Source organism: Salvelinus fontinalis, chromosome 31, assembly GCF_029448725.1.
Source record: "Salvelinus fontinalis isolate EN_2023a chromosome 31, ASM2944872v1, whole genome shotgun sequence".
NCBI lineage: Eukaryota > Metazoa > Chordata > Actinopteri > Salmoniformes > Salmonidae > Salvelinus > Salvelinus fontinalis.
The window spans coordinates 11,402,316-11,423,868 of NC_074695.1; the positions used below are offsets into that span (position 1 = coordinate 11,402,316).

Genomic DNA, 21,553 nt, shown 5'->3' on the forward strand with positions numbered 1-21,553 from the left:
TCCCTCAGTCCGGAGCTGCAGTCCCTCAGTCCGGAGCTGCAGTCCCTCAGTCCGGAGCTGCAGTCCCTCAGTCCGGAGCTGCAGTCCCTCAGTCCGGAGCTGCCGTTCCTCAGTCCGGAGCTGCAGTCCCTCAGTCCGGAGCTGCCGTTCCTCAGTCCGGAGCTGCCCCTTATCCTGGTGCTGCCCCTTATCCTGGTGCTGCCCCTTACCCTGGTACTGCCCCTTAGTCCGGAGCTGCCCCTTAGTCCGGAGCTGCCCCTTAGTCCGGAGCTGCCCCTTAGTCCGGAACTGCCCCTTAGTCCGGAACTGCCCCTTAGTCCGGAACTGCCCCTTAATTCAGTAGGGTTAATGTGGAGGGGGGTCATTTGGAGGAAGCTAAGGAGGCGGTTAGTGACTGTGGTGGGGTGGGGACCACGACCAGTGCCGGAGCCGCCACCGTGGAAGGAAGCCCACCCGAACCCTCCCCTAGACTGTGTAATGGTGCGCCCGGAGTTCGCACCTTAAGGGGGAGGGTTATGTCACGCCCTGGCCTTAGTATTCTTTGTTTTTCTTTATTATTTTAGTTAGGTCAGGGTGTGACATGGGGAATGTTTGTGTTTTGTTGGTTTTGGGTGATTATAGGGTAAAGGGGGTGTTGGGTGTAGTGTATGGGTTTGTGTTGAGTGCATGTGTCTAGCGTTGTCTATGTTGGTTTAGTTGTCTAGGAGAGTCTATGGTTGCCTGAATGAGTTCCCAATTAGAGACAGCTGATTTCTGTTGTCTCTGATTGGGAGCCATATTTAGGGTAGCCATAGGCTTTCATGTGATGTGGGTAATTGTCTATGTTATACGTTTGTAGCCTGTATGTGCACTTCGTTCATAGCTTCACGATCGTTTTCTTGTTTTGTTAGTGTGTAAGTGTTTTTGTTTCGTTTTTGCCTTCGTATTCATTAAAAGGAATATGGCTTATTTTCCTACTGCTGCGTTTTGGTCCATCAATCCTCCACACGATCGTGACAGTTTAACACTTTTTTTGGTTCCTACATGATTCCATATGTGTTATTTCATAGTTTTGATGTCTTCACTATTATTCTACAATGTAGAAAATAGTAAAAATAAAGAAAAACCCTGGAATGAGTAGGTGCTCTAAAACTTTTGACCGGTAGTATATATAATGTGTACATATACACTCAGCATGACGTCCATGCCTTCGGGTTGCTGCACATCTCAGAACATTGCTTTATGATAGTAATGTGACTCCAGAGACTTCTCCAGGTGTTTGTGAGAGCGATGACTGACTGGAAATAAGGACAACCTGAAACTTGCCCACCGTGCCCAGAAAACATTAACGGATCTTCGCTCTGAGTAATTGGCTAACTATTACAGGAAATAGTCTCTCCTCTCTGTAAACAACTCTCAGCTGTTCTGAAACAGCTGTTCTGACGTCAGTTGGGTATTATCATGCAAGTATCAAACATTTGAAACCACAGATCATCATCCAGAATAATCTAATAACCAACCCTCTGTTGATCAACTGGGAGATAAAGTGTTTTAGTGGCCGTTGCTGAGGCAGACTCCTTCATCGAATAAGTTTAGTAGTTTACAGACAGAAACACAGTGATCCCCCCCCCCCCCCCCCCCCCCACACAGAGCAGAGGATAGAGATCGTAGAATCGTGCTCTTGTCCTCAGCTGCTTCTGGGTATAACAGCAGATCACTCCTCTCAGTGCTCCTCTCTTTCATTACGGACCAGCTGGGTTTGAAGAGGAGCTGTAAATGAATGTGCCTGGAACCAGGGTTGGGGAGTAACTGTCTGGAACCAGGGAGTAACTGTCTGTAACCAGGGAGTAACTGCCTGGAACCAGGGAGTAACTGTCTGTAACCAGGGAGTAACTGTCTGGAACCAGGGAGTAACTGTCTGTAACCAGGGAGTAACTGTCTGTAACCAGGGTTGGGGAGTAACTGTCTGGAACCAGGGTTGGGGAGTAACTGTCTGGAACCAGGGTTGGGGAGTAACTGTCTGGAACCAGGGAGTAACTGTCTGGAACCAGGGAGTAACTGTCTGGAACCAGGGAGTAACTGTCTGGAACCAGGGAGTAACTGTCTGTAACCAGGGAGTAACTGTCTGTAACCAGGGTTGGGGAGTAACTGTCTGGAACCAGGGTTGGGGAGTAACTGTCTGGAACCAGGGTTGGGGAGTAACTGTCTGGAACCAGGGAGTAACTGTCTATAACCAGGGAGTAACTGTCTGTAACCAGGGTTGGGGAATAACTGTCTGTAACCAGGGTTGGGGAGTAACTGTCTGTAACCAGGGTTGGAGAGTAACTGTCTGTAACCAGGGAGTAACTGTCTGTAACCAGGGTTGGGGAATAACTGTCTGTAACCAGGGTTGGAGAGTAACTGTCTATAACCAGGGAGTAACTGTCTGTAACCAGGGTTGGGGAGTAACTGTCTGGAACCAGGGTTGGGGAGTAACTGTCTGGAACCAGGGAGTAACTGTCTATAACCAGGGAGTAACTGTCTGTAACCAGGGTTGGGGAGTAACTGTCTGTAACCAGGGTTGGAGAGTAACTGTCTATAACCAGGGAGTAACTGTCTGTAACCAGGGTTGGGGAATAACTGTCTGTAACCAGGGTTGGGGAGTAACTGTCTGTAACCAGGGTCGGAGAGTAACTGTCTGTAACCAGGGAGTAACTGTCTGTAACCAGGGTCGGAGAGTAACTGTCTGTAATCAGGGAGTAACTGTCTGTAACCAGGGCTGGAGAGTAACTGTCTGTAACCAGGGAGTAACTGTCTGTAAGGAGGGCTGGAGAGTAACTGTCTGTAACCAGGGTTGGGGAATAACTGTCTGTAACCAGGGTTGGGGAGTAACTGTCTGTAACCAGGGTTGGAGAGTAACTGTCTGTAACCAGGGCTGGGGAGTAACTGTCTGTAACCGGGGTTGGAGAGTAACTGTCTGTAACCAGGGTTGGGGAGTAACTGTCTGGAAAAAGGGTTGGAGAGTAACTGTCTGTAACCAGGGTTGGAGAGTAACTGTCTGTAATCAGGGAGTAACTGTCTGTAACCAGGGTTGGGGAGTAACTGTCTGTAACCAGGGAGTAACTGTCTGTAAGGAGGGCTGGAGAGTAACTGTCTGTAACCAGGGTTGGAGAGTAACTGTCTGTAATCAGGGAGTAACTGTCTGTAACCAGGGAGTAACTGTCTGTAACCAGGGAGTAACTGTCTGTAACCAGGGTCGGAGAGTAACTGTCTGTAATCAGGGAGTAACTGTCTGTAACCAGGGCTGGAGAGTAACTGTCTGTAATCAGGGAGTAACTGTCTGTAACCAGGGCTGGAGAGTAACTGTCTGTAACCAGGGAGTAACTGTCTGTAAGGAGGGCTGGGGAGTAACTGTCTGTAACCGGGGTTGGAGAGTAACTGTCTGTAACCAGGGTTGGGGAGTAACTGTCTGGAAAAAGGGTTGGAGAGTAACTGTTTGTAACCAGGGTTGGAGAGTAACTGTCTGTAATCAGGGAGTAACTGTCTGTAACCAGGGTTGGGGAGTAACTGTCTGTAACCAGGGAGTAACTGTCTGTAAGGAGGGCTGGAGAGTAACTGTCTGTAACCAGGGTTGGAGAGTAACTGTCTGTAATCAGGGAGTAACTGTCTGTAACCAGGGAGTAACTGTCTGTAACCAGGGAGTAACTGTCTGTAACCAGGGTCGGAGAGTAACTGTCTGTAATCAGGGAGTAACTGTCTGTAACCAGGGCTGGAGAGTAACTGTCTGTAATCAGGGAGTAACTGTCTGTAACCAGGGCTGGAGAGTAACTGTCTGTAACCAGGGAGTAACTGTCTGTAAGGAGGGCTGGAGAGTAACTGTCTGTAACCAGGGTTGGGGAGTAACTGTCTGTAACCAGGGTTGGGGAGTAACTGTCTGTAACCAGGGCTGGAGAGTAACTCTCTGTAACCAGGGAGTAACTGTCTGTAACCAGGGTTGGGGAGTAACTGTCTGTAACCAGGGTTGGGGAGTAACTGTCTGTAACCAGGGTTGGGGAGTAACTGTCTGGAACCAGGGAGTAACTGCCTGTAACCAGGGAGTAACTGTCTGTAACCAGGGTTGGAGAGTAACTCTCTGTAACCAGGGTTGGGGAGTAGCTGCCTGTAACCAGGGTTGGGGAGTAACTGTCTGTAACCAGGGTTGGGGAGTAGCTGTCTGTAACCAGGGTTGGGGAGTAACTGTCTGTAACCAGGGTTGGGGAGTAACTGTCTGAAACCAGGGAGTAACTGTCTGAAACCAGGGAGTAACTGTCTGTAACCAGGGAGTAACTGTCTGTAACCAGGGAGTAACTGTCTGTAACCAGGGTTGGGGAGTAACTGTCTGTAACCAGGGAGTAACTGTCTGTAACCAGGGTCGGAGAGTAACTGTCTGTAATCAGGGAGTAACTGTCTGTAACCAGGGCTGGAGAGTAACTGTCTGTAACCAGGGAGTAACTGTCTGTAAGGAGGGCTGGAGAGTAACTGTCTGTAACCAGGGTTGGGGAGTAACTGTCTGTAACCAGGGTTGGGGAGTAACTGTCTGTAACCAGGGCTGGAGAGTAACTCTCTGTAACCAGGGAGTAACTGTCTGTAACCAGGGTTGGGGAGTAACTGTCTGTAACCAGGGTTGGGGAGTAACTGTCTGTAACCAGGGTTGGGGAGTAACTGTCTGTAACCAGGGTTGGGGAGTAACTGTCTGTAACCAGGGTTGGGGAGTAACTGTCTGTAACCAGGGTTGGGGAGTAACTGTCTGTAACCAGGGTTGGAGAGTAACTGTCTGTAACCAGGGTTGGAGAGTAACTGTCTGTAACCAGGGTTGGTAAGTAACTGTCTGGAACCAGGGAGTAACTGTCTGGAACCAGGGAGTAACTGTCTGGAACCAGGGAGTAACTGTCTGGAACCAGGGTTGGGGAGTAACTGTCTGTAACCAGGGTTGGTAAGTAACTGTCTGGAACCAGGGAGTAACTGTCTGGAACCAGGGAGTAACTGTCTGGAACCAGGGTTGGGGAGTAACTGTCTGGAACCAGGGAGTAACTGTCTGGAACCAGGGTTGGGGAGTAACTGTCTGGAACCAGGGAGTAACTGTCTGTAACCAGGGTTGGTAAGTAACTGTCTGGAACCAGGGAGTAACTGTCTGTAACCAGGGTTGGGGAGTAACTGTCTGTAACCAGGGTTGGGGAGTAACTGTCTGCAACCAGGGAGTAACTGTCTGTAACCAGGGTTGGGGAGTAACTGTCTGTAACCAGGGAGTAACTGTCTGTAACCAGGGTTGGAGAGTAACTGTCTGTAACCAGAGTTGGAGAATAACTGTCTGGAACCAGGGTTGGAGAGTAACTGTCTGTAACAAGGGAGTAACTGTCTGTAACCAGGGTTGGGGAGTAACTGTCTAGAACCAGGGTTGGAGAGTAACTGTCTGGAACCAGGGAGTAACTGTCTGTAACCAGGGGTGGGGAGTAACTGTCTGTAACCAGGGAGTAACTGTCTGTAACCAGGGTTGGGGAGTAACTGTCTGTAACCAGGGAGGAACTGTCTGTAACCAGGGAGTAACTGTCTGTAACCAGGGAGTAAGTGTCTGTAACCAGGGTTGGGGAGTAACTGTCTGCAACCAGGGAGTAACTGTCTGCAACCAGGGAGTAACTGTCTGGAACCAGGGAGTAACTGTCTGGAACCAGGGAGTAACTGTCTGGAACCAGGGAGTAACTGTCTGTAACCAGGGAGTAACTGTCTGTAACCAGGGAGTAACTGTCTATAACCAGGGAGTAACTGTCTGTAACCAGGGTTGGGGAATAACTGTCTGTAACCAGGGTTGGGGAGTAACTGTCTGTAACCAGGGTTGGAGAGTAACTGTCTGTAACCAGGGTTGGAGAGTAACTGTCTGTAACCAGGGTTGGAGAGTAACTGTCTGTAACCAGGGTTGGTAAGTAACTGTCTGGAACCAGGGAGTAACTGTCTGGAACCAGGGAGTAACTGTCTGGAACCAGGGTTGGGGAGTAACTGTCTGTAACCAGGGTTGGGGAGTAACTGTCTGTAACCAGGGTTGGTAAGTAACTGTCTGGAACCAGGGAGTAACTGTCTAGAACCAGGGAGTAACTGTCTGGAACCAGGGTTGGGGAGTAACTGTCTGGAACCAGGGAGTAACTGTCTGGAACCAGGGTTGGGGAGTAACTGTCTGGAACCAGGGAGTAACTGTCTGGAACCAGGGTTGGAGAGTAACTGTCTATAACCAGGGAGTAACTGTCTGTAACCAGGGTTGGTAAGTAACTGTCTGGAACCAGGGAGTAACTGTCTGTAACCAGGGTTGGGGAGTAAATGTCTGTAACCAGGGTTGGGGAGTAACTGTCTGCAACCAGGGAGTAACTGTCTGTAACCAGGGTTGGGGAGTAACTGTCTGTAACCAGGGAGTAACTGTCTGGAACCAGGGTTGGGGAGTAACTGTCTGTAACCAGGGTTGGGGAGTAACTGTCTGTAACCAGGGTTGGTAAGTAACTGTCTGTAACCAGGTTTGGGGAGTAACTGTCTGTAACCAGGGTTGGGGAGTAACTGTCTGCAACCAGGGAGTAACTGTCTGTAACCAGGGTTGGGGAGTAACTGTCTGTAACCAGGGAGTAACTGTCTTTAACCAGGGTTGGAGAGTAACTGTCTGTAACCAGAGTTGGAGAATAACTGTCTGGAACCAGGGTTGGAGAGTAACTGTCTGTAACCAGGGAGTAACTGTCTGTAACCAGGGTTGGGGAGTAACTGTCTGTAACCAGGGAGTAACTGTCTGTAACCAGGGAGTAACTGTCTGTAACCAGGGAGTAACTGTCTGTAACCAGGGAGTAACTGTCTGTAACCAGGGAGTAAGTGTCTGTAACCAGGGTTGGGGAGTAACTGTCTGGAACCAGGGAGTAACTGTCTGGAACCAGGGAGTAACTGTCTGGAACCAGGGAGTAACTGTCTGGAACCAGGGAGTAACTGTCTGGAACCAGGGTTTGGGGGTAACGGTCTGTAACCAGGGAGTAATTGTCTGTAACCAGGGTTGGGGAGTAACTGTCTGTAACCAGGGTTGGGGAGTAGCTGTCTGTAACCAGGGAGTAACTGTCTGTAACCAGGGTTGGGGAGTAACTGTCTGTAACCAGGGTTGGAGAGTAACTGTCTGGAACCAGGGTTGGAGAGTAACTGTCTGGAACCAGGGTTTGGGGGTAACTGTCTGTAACCAGGGTTGGAGAGTAACTGTCTGTAATCAGGGAGTAACGGTCTGTAACCAGGGAGTAACTGTCTGGAACCAGGGTCGGGGAGTAACTGTCTGGAACCAGGGATGGGGAGTAACTGTCTGTAACCAGGGTTGGGGAGTAACTGTCTGTAACCAGGGAGTAACTGTCTGTAACCAGGGTTGGGGAGTAACTGTCTGTAACCAGGGAGTAACTGTCTGTAACCAGGGTTGGGGAGTAACTGTCTGTAACCAGGGAGTAACTGTCTGTAACCAGGGTTGGGGAGTAACTGTCTGGAACCAGGGTTGGAGAGTAACTGTCTGGAACCAGGGTTGGAGAGTAACTGTCTGGAACCAGGGTTTGGGGGTAACTGTCTGTAACCAGGGTTGGAGAGTAATTGTCTGTAATCAGGGAGTAACGGTCTGTAACCAGGGAGTAACTGTCTGGAACCAGGGTCGGGGAGTAACTGTCTGGAACCAGGGATGGGGAGTAACTGTCTGTAACCAGGGTTGGGGAGTAACTGTCTGTAACCAGGGAGTAACTGTCTGTAACCAGGGTTGGGGAGTAACTGTCTGTAACCAGGGAGTAACTGTCTGTAACCAGGGTTGGGGAGTAACTGTCTGTAACCAGGGAGTAACTGTCTGTAACCAGGGAGTAACTGTCTGTAACCAGGGAGTAACTGTCTGTAACCAGGGTTTGGGGTAACGGTCTGTAACCAGGGAGTAACTGTCTGGAACCAGGGTCGGGGAGTAACTGTCTGTAACCAGGGATGGGGAGTAACTGTCTGTAACCAGGGTTGGGGAGTAACTGTCTGGAACCAGGGAGTAACTGTCTGTAACCAGGGAGTAACTGTCTGTAACCAGTGTTGGGGAGTAACTGTCTGGAACCAGGGAGTAACTGTCTGGAACCAGGGAGTAACTGTCTGGAACCAGGGTAGGGGAGTAACTGTCTGGAACCAGGGTTGGAGAGTAACTGTCTGTAACCAGGGTTGGGGAGTAATTGTCTGTAACCAGGGTTGGAGAGTAACTGTCTGGAACCAGGGAGTAACTGTCTGGAACCAGGGTTGGAGAGTAACTGTCTGTAACCAGGGTAGGGGAGTAACTGTCTGTAACCAGGGTAGGGGAGTAACTGTCTGTAACCAGGGTAGGGGAGTAGCTGCCTGAAACCGTGTCGTTTGTGTCACTAGTGGGGCTTGGTTGAGAGGTTTTGACAGTTGAAAGCCGTGTACCATTGGAGGGTTTGTCTTGCCAAATAAACTTCACATTAAAGCACAACCATAGAGACGGTGATAGTCGTAGATAACGTTCATGATCTGATAGAGGCTTCACCTTGACTAAGAATTCCTCTTTTGTCCATCTCTATGGCCTGAGTCTGGGCCTAACATAGGCCTAACATGGGCTTGACATGGGCCTAACATAGGCCTGACATGAGCCTAACATGGGCCTAACATGGGCCTAACTACCTAAGCAACAGCAGTAGAAGTGGGCTGTGGCCTCCATTATGAATATAGTCTCAGGTATCTTTGCCATGGCTCAAATTAGCAGTTCATAATCCACACACCTGTTACGGATCTGTACTGCAGCAAAGTGTTTTAAGGTTAAAGGTTAAACATCCCTCTCTAACCCCTGCTTGGAAATCCTGATAGGCATACTTTGTGTATCTGTGTGGATAAGAGGGTCTGAGGTAGACTGAAGAGTGTGATGGAGGCTGAAGGGTGTGATGGAGGCTGATGGAGGCTGACGGGTGTGATGGAGGCTGAAGGGTCTGAGGTAGACTGAAGGGTGTGATGGAGGCTGACGGGTGTGATGGAGGCTAAGTGGGAGAAGGGTGTGATGGAGACTGAAGGGTGTGATGGGGACTGTGCGGGGAGAAGGGTGTGATGGAGGCTGAAGGGTGAGAAGGGTGTGATGGAGGCTGAAGGGTGAGAAGGGTGTGATGGAGGATGAAGGGTGTGATGGGGACTGTGCGGGGAGAAGGGTGTGATGGAGGCTGAAGGGTGAGAAGGGTGTGATGGAGGCTGAAGGGTGAGAAGGGTGTGATGGAGGATGAAGGGTGAGAAGGGTGTGATGGAGGATGAAGGGTGTGATGGAGGATGAAGGGTGAGAAGGGTGTGATGAAGGATGAGGGGCAGAAGGGTGTGATGGAGGATGAGGGGGGAGAAGGGTGTGATGGAGGATGAGGGGGGAGAAGGGTGTGAGGGAGGATGAGGGGGGAGAAGGGTGTGATGGAGGATGAGTGGGGAGAGGGTGTGATGGAGGCTGAAGGGTGAGATGGAGACTGAGGGGGGAGAAGGGTGTGATGGAGGCTGAAGGGTGAGAAGGGTGTGATGGAGGCTGAAGGGTGAGAAGGGTGTGATGGAGGCTGAAGGGTGAGATGGAGACTGAGGGGGGAGAAGGGTGTGATGGAGGATGAGGGGGGGAGAAGGGTGTGATGGAGGATGAAGGGTGTGATGGAGGATGAGGGGGGAGAAGGGTGTGATGGAGGATGAGGGGGGAGAAGGGTGTGATGGAGGATGAAGGGTGAGATGGAGACTGAGGGGGGAGAAGGGTGTGATGGAGGATGAGGGGGGGAGAAGGGTGTGATGGAGGATGAAGGGTGTGATGGAGGATGAGGGGGGAGAAGGGTGTGATGGAGGATGAGGGGGGAGAAGGGTGTGATGGAGGATGAGTGGGGAGAGGGTGTGATGGAGGATGAAGGGTGTGATGGAGGATGAGGGGGGAAAAGGGTGTGATGGAGGATGAAGGGTGTGATGGAGGATGAGGGGGGAGAAGGGTGTGATGGAGGATGAGGGGGGAGAAGGGTGTGATGGAGGATGAAGGGTGTGATGGAGGATGAGGGGGGAGAAGGGTGTGATGGAGGATGAAGGGTGTGGATGCCGGTGAAATTCAGACTAGCAACATACAACTAGACATCTGAGTGAGAATACAAGCAGGAAGTATAGGGTTACAGTCAACAATGCAGTTTGCCAATACAACCAGATGTGCTTTTATGAACTGAAGCTGGAGTTGAGTGTCTCATTCTGAATTGAAGCTGGAGTTGAGTATCTCATTATGAATTGAAGCTGGAGTTGAGTATCTCATAATGAATTGAAGCTGGAGTTGAGTATCTCATAATGAATTGAAGCTGGAGTTGAGTATCTCATTATGAATTGAAGCTGGAGTTGAGTGTCTCATAATGAATTGAAGCTGGAGTTGAGTATCTCATAATGAATTGAAGCTGGAGTTGAGTGTCTCATAATGAATTGAAGCTGGAGTTGAGTATCTCATTATGAATTGAAGCTGGAGTTGAGTATCTCATTATGAATTGAAGCTGGAGTTGAGTATGCTTGTTGAGTATCTCATCCAATCTCCTTGATTATCTATCTTCCCAGCGCTCAGAGATATGAGGAAGTCAACTACAGTAATCATGTTAACACCGTTATACATAGACTGACGCTTCTCTCAATTACATAGCTACAGGATCTATTTTGACTGCTTACAGATCCTCTGAGCTCACAGTGAAAAGGGCACAGTTTCAGACACACTGACACTTGAACGCAGTACATGCTTAACGATACATGCTTATTTTCCTTTCCTGTTGCAAAATGTTTTGCTGCGGTGTGTTCTAATGAATATGACCGACTGTGGCTTTTAGCTCCTACCTGGTAGAGGTCGTTGGCGCACTTCCTGCAGAGGTTGTGTTGGCATGGCAGGAGGACCACTGGTTTGGTGAATACTTCCAGACAGATAGGACAGATGAGCTGTCTCTGTAGGGTCCCCAGACCTGCCTGCTCCCTGTCCCTGTCCCCGGGGTAGGAGCCCTGCTCCAGGGGGACAGACATGGTGGACGGCCTGTCTGACTGAGATCCAAAACACAAGAAGACAAATATCGGACTGACTGACTCACTGACTCAGGGGAGACAGTCAGTTCTCGGACCAGTCCCCCTCATAAAGTATATACCTCAGGCCAGACAGTCAGGTCTCGAACCAGTCCCCCTCAAAGTATATACCTCAGGCCAGACAGTCAGGTCTCGAACCAGTCCCCCTCAAAGTATACAGCTCAGGCCAGACAGTCAGGTCTCGGACCAGTCCCCCTCATAAAGTAAACAGCTCAGGCCAGACAGTCAGGACTCGGACCAGTGCCCCTCATAAAGTAAACAGCTCAGGCCAGACAGTCAGGTCTCAGACCAGTCCCCCTCAGAAAGTATATAACTCAGGCCAGACAGTCAGGTCTCAGACCAGTCCCCCTCATAAAGTATATAACTCAGGCCAGACAGTCAGGTCTCAGACCAGTCCCCCTCATAAAGTATATAACTCAGGCCAGACAGTCAGGTCTCGGACCAGTCCCCCTCATAAAGTATATAACTCAGGCCAGACAGTCAGGTCTCAGACCAGTCCCCCTCATAAAGTATATAACTCAGGCCAGACAGTCAGGTCTCGGACCAGTCCCCCTCAAAATATACAGCTCAGGCCAGACAGTCAGGTCTCGGACCAGTCCCCCTCAAAATATACAGCTCAGGCCAGACAGTCAGGTCTCTGACCAGTCCCCCTCATAAAGTATATAACTCAGGCCAGACAGTCAGGTCTCAGACCAGTCCCCCTCATAAAGTATATAACTCAGGCCAGACAGTCAAGTCTCAGACCAGTCCCCCTCATAAAGTATATAACTCAGTCCAGACAGTCAGGTCTCAGACCAGTCCCCCTCATAAAGTATATAACTCAGGCCAGACAGTCAGGTCTCGAACCAGTCCCCCTCATAAAGTATATAACTCAGGCCAGACAGTCAGGTCTCGGACCAGTCCCCCTCATAAAGTATACAGCTCAGGCCAGACAGTCAGGTCTCGGACCAGTCCCCCTCTTAAAGTATACAGCTCAGGCCAGACAGTCAGGTCTCTGACCAGTCACCCTCATAAAGTAAACAGCTCAGGCCAGACAGTCAGGTCTCGGACCAGTCCCCCTCAAAGTATACAGCTCAGGCCAGACAGTCAGGTCTCTGACCAGTCACCCTCATAAAGTAAACAGCTCAGGCCAGACAGTCAGGTCTCGGACCAGTCCCCCTCAAAGTAAACAGCTCAGGCCAGACAGTCAGGTCTCTGACCAGTCCCCCTCATAAAGTATATACCTCAGGCCAGACAGTCAGGTCTCGGACCAGTCCCCCTCAAAGTAAACAGCTCAGGCCAGACAGTCAGGTCGGACCAGTCCCCCTCAGAAAGTATATACCTCAGGCCAGACAGTCAGGTCTCGGACCAGTCCCCCTCAAAGTAAACAGCTCAGGCCAGACAGTCAGGTCGGACCAGTCCCCCTCAGAAAGTATATACCTCAGGCCAGACAGTCAGGTCTCGGACAAGTCCCCCTCAAAGTATACAGCTCAGGCCAGACAGTCAGGTCTCGGACCAGTCCCTCTGTCTATGTCCTTCCTCTATCGGACAGCAGGGTTCACATCGCCAACACACTGACCGTGGAGAATGTCCAGACGTGATTCTTCGACAGCGCCTCTTGAAACTCTGTCAAGAACTTCTCTCCGTCTTCTTTCTACTTGTCACTCTTCCTCTTCTTCCACCATCCCTGCTTTCTCAGTCATAACACTCCACCCTTCCGCTGCCCAGGCCTTCTCCCTGGGTACATGTTAGTTGGTCTGCCAACCGTCCACGGCGAGGACTGTGTGTGTGTGTTTATTCCTGAACCATCCACTCCACTGGGATAGATAGATAGATCTCGGGGCTGTAGCGATGGAAGGGTGAGTGTGTTTGTCAGAGGGGGTTGGGAGTGTCATGTTACTAGAAAATACCCCCCCCCCCCCCCCCAATGGGCAGCCCCCTAATGTACTCAGGCCATATCGGTATGTGTGTGTGTTTGTGTGTGTCTCAGGCCATATCGGTCTGTGTGTGTGTGTGTGTGTGTGTGTGTCTCAGGCCATATCTGTGTGTGTGTGTGTGTGTCTCAGGCCATATCAGTGTGTGTGTGTGTGTCTCAGGCCATATCGGTGTGTGTGTGTTTGTGTCTCAGGCCATATCGGTCTGTGTGTGTGTGTCTGTGTGTATGTGTGTGTCTCAGGCCATATCGGTCTGTGTGTGTGTGTGTGTGTGTGTGTGTCAGGCCATATCAGGTGCTGGGTGGTATGCAGGCTGAGGCAGGTCATGCCAGTGATCTTTCTACAGTTACCTCCCCTGCCTTGCTATCAGCCATGTCTACACAGACCCAGCAGAAGGCTAGTATGAGCCAGTAGGCCAATATCAGTCATGTCTACACAGACCCAGCAGCAGGCTAGTATGAGCCAGTAGGCCAGTATCAGTCATGTCTACACAGACCCAGCAGCAGGGTAGTATGAGCCAGTAGGCCAGTATCAGTCATGTCTACACAGACCCAGCAGCAGGGTAGTATGAGCCAGTAGGCCAGTATCAGTCATGTCTACACAGACCCAGCAGCAGGCTAGTATGAGCCAGTAGGCCAGTACTGTAGGTCCTCTGCAATCAAAGTCTGTGAGCTTTTCAGTAGGTTAAATAAATTGCTATCATATCGGTGTGTTTTGTGAGGCAATTAACACTTTTCCCAGGCGTCCAAATGATCCATTGAGATTGTATATTCTGTGCAGGGCAGCGGCATTAACAATGCCCTGGACTGCAACTAACATCCTAGTGTTTTGTGGGTGTGGACTTAACCAAACTGAAGACGACATTACAGACAAATCATTATTTTCAGAAAAGAGTCACAAATGAGACACGTCAAATCATCAGAAACATTTATTTTACAACGGCACATCAGATACAGGACCTTCCTTCTTCTCTTTCAGACACAGTAGATGACCATGCTAAAACATAAATCCTAACTTCTACGTGCTTCCACTAAATGTAAAGGAGATATCGACCGTTCGTTCAAAATGGCCACACCTAGTTACATACCATTTATACTTAACGGCCGTGATTGGGAGTCCCATAGGGCGGGTGCACAATTGTCCCAGCATTGTCCTGGGTAGGTCTTCATTGTAAATAAGAATTTGTTCTTAACTTGCCTAGTTAAATAAAAGGTTAAATAAAAAAAAACATTCATTTTATTAAAAAGAGAACAAAAATGTAATAAATAAAAATAAATGTCTTTTTTTTTTGTAAGTTCCTAAAATAAATGTTTTTTCTTGATCCGGTATAACTTAGTATTGTATACACATCGCATTCACTCAGACAAGTTGCATGTTTAATATCGCAGAGGAGAAAAAAAGTCCCAGAAATAGCATTTTAATTTGTCAACGTTATCATGATAACAGATATTCTTACCCAGAGCGACTTACAGTCAGTGCATTCATCTTATGACAAGCTATGTGGGACAACCACATCTCCGTCGTAATACAACCAATCAAATCAAAATGAGACTGCAGTGGCAGGACAAAACTACAACCAATTAAAAATGTCTTTCTTGATAATAGAATCTTCTTAGAAATAAATGAAAAGAAAGAAGGGAATAAAAAGGAAGATGCTCTCAGACTTAGACTGGAGCGTAACAAAATGAGCCTGGTCCCAGATCTGTTTGTTGCCAGTTAGCCTGGTCCCAGATCTGTTTGTTGCCAGTTAGCCTGGTCCCAGACCTGTTTGTTGCCAGTTAGCCTGGTCCCAGACCTGTTTGTTGCCAGTTGGCCTGGTCCCAGACGAGTTTGTTGCCAGTTGGCCTGGTCCCAGACGAGTTTGTTGCCAGTTGGCCTGGTCCCAGACGAGTTTGTTGCCAGTTAGCCTGGTCCCAGACCTGTTTGTTGCCAGTTAGCCTGGTCCCAGACTTGTTTGTTGCCAGTTAGCCTGGTCCCAGACCTGTTTGTTGCCAGTTAGCCTGGTCCCAGACCTGTTTGTTGCCAGTTGGCCTGGTCCCAGACGAGTTTGTTGCCAGTTAGCCTGGTCCCAGACGAGTTTGTTGCCAGTTAGCCTGGTCCCAGACCTGTTTGTTGCCAGTTAGCCTGGTCCCAGATCTGTTTGTTGCCAGTTAGCCTGGTCCCAGATCTGTTTGTTGCCAGTTAGCCTGGTCCCAGATGTGTTAGTTACCAGTTAGCCTGGTCCCAGATGTGTTTGTTGCCAGTTAGCCTGGTCCCAGACCTGTTTGTTGCCAGTTAGCCTGGTCCCAGATCTGTTTGTTGCCAGTTAGCCTGGTCCCAGATCTGTTTGTTGCCAGTTAGCCTGGTCCCAGATCTGTTTGTTGCCAGTTAGCCTGGTCCCAGATCTGTTTGTTGCCAGTTAGCCTGGTCCCAGACCTGTTTGTTGCCAGTTAGCCTGGTCCCAGACTTGTTTGTTGCCAGTTAGCCTGGTCCCAGACTTGTTTGTTGCCAGTTAGCCTGGTCCCAGACTTGTTTGTTGCCAGTTAGCCTGGTCCCAGACCGGTTTGTTGCCAGTTAGCCTGGTCCCAGACCTGTTTGTTGCCAGTTAGCCTGGTCCCAGACCGGTTTGTTGCCAGTTAGCCTGGTCCCAGACCGGTTTGTTGCCAGTTAGCCTGGTCCCAGATCTGTTTGTTGCCAGTTAGCCTGGTGCCAGATCTGTTTGTTGCCAGTTAGCCTGGTGCCAGATCTGTTTGTTGCCAGTTAGCCTGGTGCCAGATCTGTTTGTTGCCAGTTAGCCTGGTGCCAGATCTGTTTGTTGCCAGTTAGCCTGGTGCCAGATCTGTTTGTTGCCAGTTAGCCTGGTCCCAGATCTGTTTGTTGCCAGTTAGCCTGGTGCCAGATCTGTTTGTTGCCAGTTAGCCTGGTCCCAGATCTGTTTGTTGCCAGTTAGCCTGGTGCCAGATCTGTTTGTTGCCAGTTAGCCTGGTGCCAGATCTGTTTGTTGCCAGTTAGCCTGGTACCAGATCTGTTTGTTGCCAGTTAGCCTGGTCCCAGATCTGTTTTCTCTTGCCACCATTAAATGTCCTTATCCATTACAAGGAGATGGTATGATCGCATAAACAGACTGGCACTCAGGCGATGACAAAATAAAAAATGACAAGTAGATGAAAATGTTAGATTGACACTGAAAAGGTGTGAGTAAATAACACAGGTAAAACACGAGGTAAAACGAGGTCTAACAACAATACATCTAAAAATCACATGAGATTCATCATTGCATTACATCATACTTACAACCGCCACGCTGCTCAAAGATGATTGGCTAGAGTCTAAGGAGTAACGGAGTGCTAGTGGGAGGGGCTAAGTGTTGCAAAATTCCATTAACTTTCCCCCTGAAATTCCAGGAATCCTTGAATTATTTGGAAAACCAGAGGATTTGGGGAAAGTTACTGGAAACGTACAACACTTGAAGTGTTTAGAAGACTACTGATGGTGCTGAGAAACCTATCACCTGATGCTGCTTGATTGTTGTAAACTGTTTTTTTTTTGTTCACGTCCCAAATAGCACCTTTATCCCCATGTAGTGCACTACTTTTTGATCAAGGCCCATAGGACTCTGGTAAAAAGTAGTGCACTACATAGGGAATAGGATGTCATTTTTGGACACATTCTTTTCTCCTATTCAGTTGCAGAGCCGGACTACATACAGAGGTGTAGGCCAACAGACAACCACTACTTTGGATATCTTAAATCTGATCCTCCCTTCTCCGACAACATCAATAAAAACTCAAATAATCTACTGAAAAAAATACAAATAAAAACTTGGTTGTTTTTGCAAAACTCAAAATAGACACAACTTAATAAAATCCGAACATACATACACCAGTTACATTTTTAATTACTTCCTCACAGAAAATCTGAAAACTAAAACAAGCAGTTGAATGTATTTGTGGTAGTACCAGGTTCAGAGGGGGAGACATTTGGAGTACACTAACACACACACTGTAGTGTGTACACACACGTGTGTGCGTTGAGGTTGTGGTGGTAGTAGTAGTAGTAGTAGTAGTAGTAGTAGTAGTAGTAGTAGTAGTAGTAGTAGTAGTAGTAGTAGTAGTAGTGGTAGTAGTGGTAGTAGTGGTAGTAGTAGTGGTAGTAGTAGTGGTAGTAGTAGTGGTAGTGGTAGTAGTAGTGGTAGTAGTAGTAGTAGTGGTAGTAGCAGCAGATGTGGTAGTAGTAGCAGATGTGGTAGTAGTAGTAGTAGTATTGGAGAGAAAACACACAGAGAGCCAGAGCAGAGGAGTGGAAGAAGTGAGGAAGAGGAGGAGAAAGTAGAGGAAGAGGGAAAGCATCCATCCACCTGATGAAATCGAGTTAAATGAAGATATTGTTCTCAGAGAAATGAATGGAAATTCACTCATTCCACTGTCCATACTATATTGTATAGACAATAAAAGTATAGGCAGCTGTAATTTGCCAGAAGATATTGTGGCTACTGCTAGCTTGGGCATGAGGACGAAAAAAAGTCAAGTTTTCCAGGAAAAAAAACGAGCAGTATTTGAATCTTCTCGATGAAGCGGTGTACGTGTAAAATTTGGAATACCATTCCGTGAAAAAGTATTTTCTGATTTTCTCTATTTTTGCATATATTTGATACCGAATGTTAACCCACCCGTAGCACACGCTCCAGCAGGTATATCTCACTGGTCATCCTCAAAGCCAATTCCTCCTTTGGTCGCCTTTCCTTCCAGTTCTCTGCTGGCAATGACTGGAACGAACTGCAAAAATCACTGAAGCTGGAGACTCATATCTCCCTCACTAGCTTTAAGCACCAGCTGTCAGAGCAGCTCACAGATCACTGCACCTGTACATAGCCCATCTGTAAACAGCCAATCCGACTACTGCATCCCCATACTGTATTTATTTATCTTGCTCCTTTGCATCCCAGTATCTCTACTTGCACATTCATCTTCTGCACATCTACCATTCCAGTGTCTAATTGCTATATTGTAATTACTTATGTGTCGAACTGCTATGCTTTATCTTGGCCAGGTCGCAGTTGCAAATGAGAACTTGTTCTCAACTAGCCTACCTGGTTAAATAAAGGTGAAATAAATAATAAAAATAAACCAAAACCTAATATTAGATCAAAAGGGAACCTGAGTTTACAAATAACAACAACAACATACAATAACACAGGAGAGAAGACCAAGTATTGTGGGTGAGGTACAAGTTTAAGACACAGCTCTGCCTCAGCTGCCTGCCATGATTGGCCCAAAGTATAGTGGAATTTACATTAAAAGCAATGATTTCAAATTAACTCCCTGCTTTGAAGGATCTACTTCCTGCTTTGGAGTCAGAAACAAGCCTAAAATAACATTATCTCTAAACTCCAGCCTAGACAGACAAGGTGGAAACAGATATTAAAACACAGGGAAACAAAGACAAAACCCTTCTGAGAGACGAACAGATCAGAAATGCCTCAGACAAGTTGTTGCTGTGTGTTTAGCAGTGTTGCGGAGTAGTTTAAACAAAAGTAAGGCATTACATTACATTATACCACAGCGTTGTTGAATACTCGTTTCTGATTGGCTAGAAGGGCAATCTAGAATGGACATTAAGACCAGATGAATGGGACAGTTGGAAAAGATATGGGGACACATTGTAATCCTGACGCAATAAGCAGCTACACACACGCAGCCCATACTACAAAGTTACAGAACGCTAAACCAACAACCCCACAAACTGAAAACGGGATACATTCTAAAACACAGGTCTAACAAAGAAAACCCGTATATAGCTAGCAATTGATTCTTGTTGTTGTGGAGCATCTGATGACCTAACGCGTTGCGTGATGAACATGAATTTCTCCGGTCCCTACTGTCGTCATGACGCAAGTGGCGCTATGCTTTCAAATCTTCCACACATGAAATTTCGAACTCGTCTAGCTGTTTTCAGCAACTGATACGTTTGAATTCGGTTGTCATACTAGCAGGTTTGCTAGCAACAAACTATTTAGCTAGCGTCTAGCCTAGCGTTTGATATGCAAGTCAGTTGATGACTGATGAAAAAGTCAGTTAAGAAGAAATTCTTATTTACAATGACGGCCTACCGGGGAACACCCCTGAACTGCCTTGTTCAGGGGCAGAACGACAGATTTTTACCTTGTCAGCTCGGAGGATATGTCTTGCAACTTTTCGATTACTAGTCCAACTAAGATAATATATATAAGTAAGGGGTAAAGGTAGGCCGTCATTGTAAATAAGAATTTGTTCTTAACTGACTTGCCTAGTTAAATAAAAAAAAAATAAAAAAAAAATCCTTATATATTACTTTGCATTTCTTTCATGAAAAAAATCTCAAAATCTGTTAGATGGTGCAAGGCGAGCTGTGCACACTCTACCAAAGATATGCTACTTCCTTTGACCTCCTCCTTGTTATCTTCCTCTCTCTCTTGCCATGTATCCTCTACTCTCTTTCTCAGAGGCAGGATAGTGGTGTAGGGCATGGGGTGTAGAGGGTAGGGGTACAGGTGAGTTTAGTTGTATCCGGTGTAGAGGGTAGGGGTACAGAGGGTAGGTTTAGGTAAGTTTAGTTGTATCCGGTGTAGAGGGTAGGGGTACAGGGGTTTAGTTGTATCCGGTGTAGAGGGTAGGGGTACAGGTGGTTTAGTTGTATCCGGTGTAGAGGGTAGGGGTACAGGTGGTTTAGTTGTATCCGGTGTAGAGGGTAGGGGTACAGGTGGTTTAGTTGTATCTGGTGTAGAGGGTAGGGGTACAGGTGGTTTAGTTGTATCCGGTGTAGAGGGTAGGGGTACAGGTGAGTTTAGTTGTATCCGGTGTAGAGGGTAGGGGTACAGAGGGTAGGTTTAGGTAAGTTTAGTTGTATCTGGTGTAGAGGGTAGGGGTACAGGTGGTTTAGTTGTATCCGGTGTAGAGGGTAGGGGTACAGGTGGTTTAGTTGTATCCGGTGTAGAGGGTAGGGGTACAGAGTGGTTTAGTTGTATCCGGTGTAGAGGGTAGGGGTACAGGTGAGTTTAGTTGTATCCGGTGTAGAGTGTAGGGGTACAGGTGAGTTTAGTTGTATCCGGTGTAGAGGGTAGGGGTACAGGTGAGTTTAGTTGTATCCGGTGTAGAGGGTAGGGGTACAGTTGAGTTTAGATGTATCCGGTGTAGAGGGTAGGGGTACAGGGGTTTAGTTGTATCCGGTGTAGAGGGTAGGGGTACAGGGGTTTAGTTGTATCCGGTGTAGAGGGTAGGGGTACAGGTGAGTTTAGTTGTATCCGGTGTAGAGGGTAGGGGTACAGAGGGTAGGTTTAGGTAAGTTTAGTTGTATCCGGTGTAGAGGGTAGGGGTACAGGTGAGTTTAGTTGTATCCGGTGTAGAGGGTAGGGGTACATGGGGTTTAGTTGTATCCGGTGTAGAGGGTAGGGGTACAGGGGTTTAGTTGTATCCGGTGTAGAGGGTAGGGGTACAGGGGTTTAGTTGTATCCGGTGTAGAGGGTAGGGGTACAGGGGTTTAGTTGTATCCGGTGTAGAGGGTAGGGGTACAGGGGTTTAGTTGTATCCGGTGTAGAGGGTAGGGGTACAGGTGAGTTTAGTTGTGTCCGGTGTCGGTCCGGTAGGAGGAGTGGTTGTCTGACGTCAGCCTGGTGGTCTCTGTTCCAGACGGCTGCATCATGATGGGGTCACCACCAACGTCTGGGGGGGGGGGGAACAACACAGATGTTACAAATCTAAATAACTGTGTGATTGGTGGCAGCTTCAACCACATGACCAACCCACAGGCCCAGGTTGGGCTGACCAGAGTTCAACTGTTCTAATGACCAACCCACAGGCCCAGGTTGGGCTGACCAGAGTTCAACTGTTCTAATGACCAACCCACAGGCCCAGGTTGGGCTGACCAGAGTTCAACTGTTCTAATGACCAACCCACAGGCCCAGGTTGGACTGACCAGAGTTCAACTGTTCTAATGACCAACCCACAGGCCCAGGTTGGGCTGACCAGAGTTCAACTGTTCTAATGACCAACCCACAGGCCCAGGTTGGGCTGACCAGAGTTCAACTGTTCTAATGACCAACCCACAGGCCCAGGTTGGGCTGACCAGAGTTCAACTGTTCTAATAACCAACCCACAGGCCCAGGTTGGGCTGACCAGAGTTCAACTGTTCTAATAACCAACCCATACGGAGCGATTTCAGTGCCAAACGAAATTCTATTTGAATCGCCTCATTTTTGAATTTGTATTAGGATATTGAACTTAAATGTAAGATTTTTTATTTTATTTGTGATGCACAAATTTAAAATCATTGAATTCATAAATTGAACTTGTATTTCATGGTTTGCAACTGAATTGAGTGTACATTGCATTCAGTTAAATTAAATTTCAATGTAATTGAATATTCAAATTGAACTTTATATATTCCGTTTCAATACGGTAGATGTTGCTTTCATTCTGTGTATCGAGTTTACAAACTACAATTTCAAGTTAATCAAAGTTTCATATATTCAACTTCTCAGATGAAATTCAGATTGCAATTTTCAAATTCAGTTCTCCAAATTCAGATTCTAAACCAGAAACAACATCCTGGTACTTTGCCAGCCA

General features: G+C 47.9%; 2 protein-coding genes across 2 annotated transcripts in view; both read right to left on the minus strand.

The window, feature by feature from the left end:
• LOC129829538 (E3 ubiquitin-protein ligase TRIM63-like) overlaps positions 1-12,850 on the minus strand; it is a 34,559-nt gene extending 21,709 nt beyond the window's left edge. The window contains exons 1-2 of the mRNA XM_055891293.1: positions 12,620-12,850; positions 10,825-11,022 (exon numbers count right to left, since the gene is read on the minus strand). Coding sequence (XP_055747268.1) covers positions 10,825-11,004 — 180 coding nt within the window. The 5' untranslated portion in view covers positions 11,005-11,022; positions 12,620-12,850. The remainder of the gene's footprint in view (positions 1-10,824; positions 11,023-12,619) is intronic.
• Positions 12,851-13,884: 1,034 nt separating this feature from the next.
• Positions 13,885-21,553, minus strand: part of LOC129829539 (dnaJ homolog subfamily C member 5-like) — a 34,642-nt gene continuing 26,973 nt past the window's right edge. Inside the window, exon 5 of the mRNA XM_055891294.1 lies at positions 13,885-20,650. Coding sequence (XP_055747269.1) covers positions 20,547-20,650 — 104 coding nt within the window. The 3' untranslated portion in view covers positions 13,885-20,546. The remainder of the gene's footprint in view (positions 20,651-21,553) is intronic.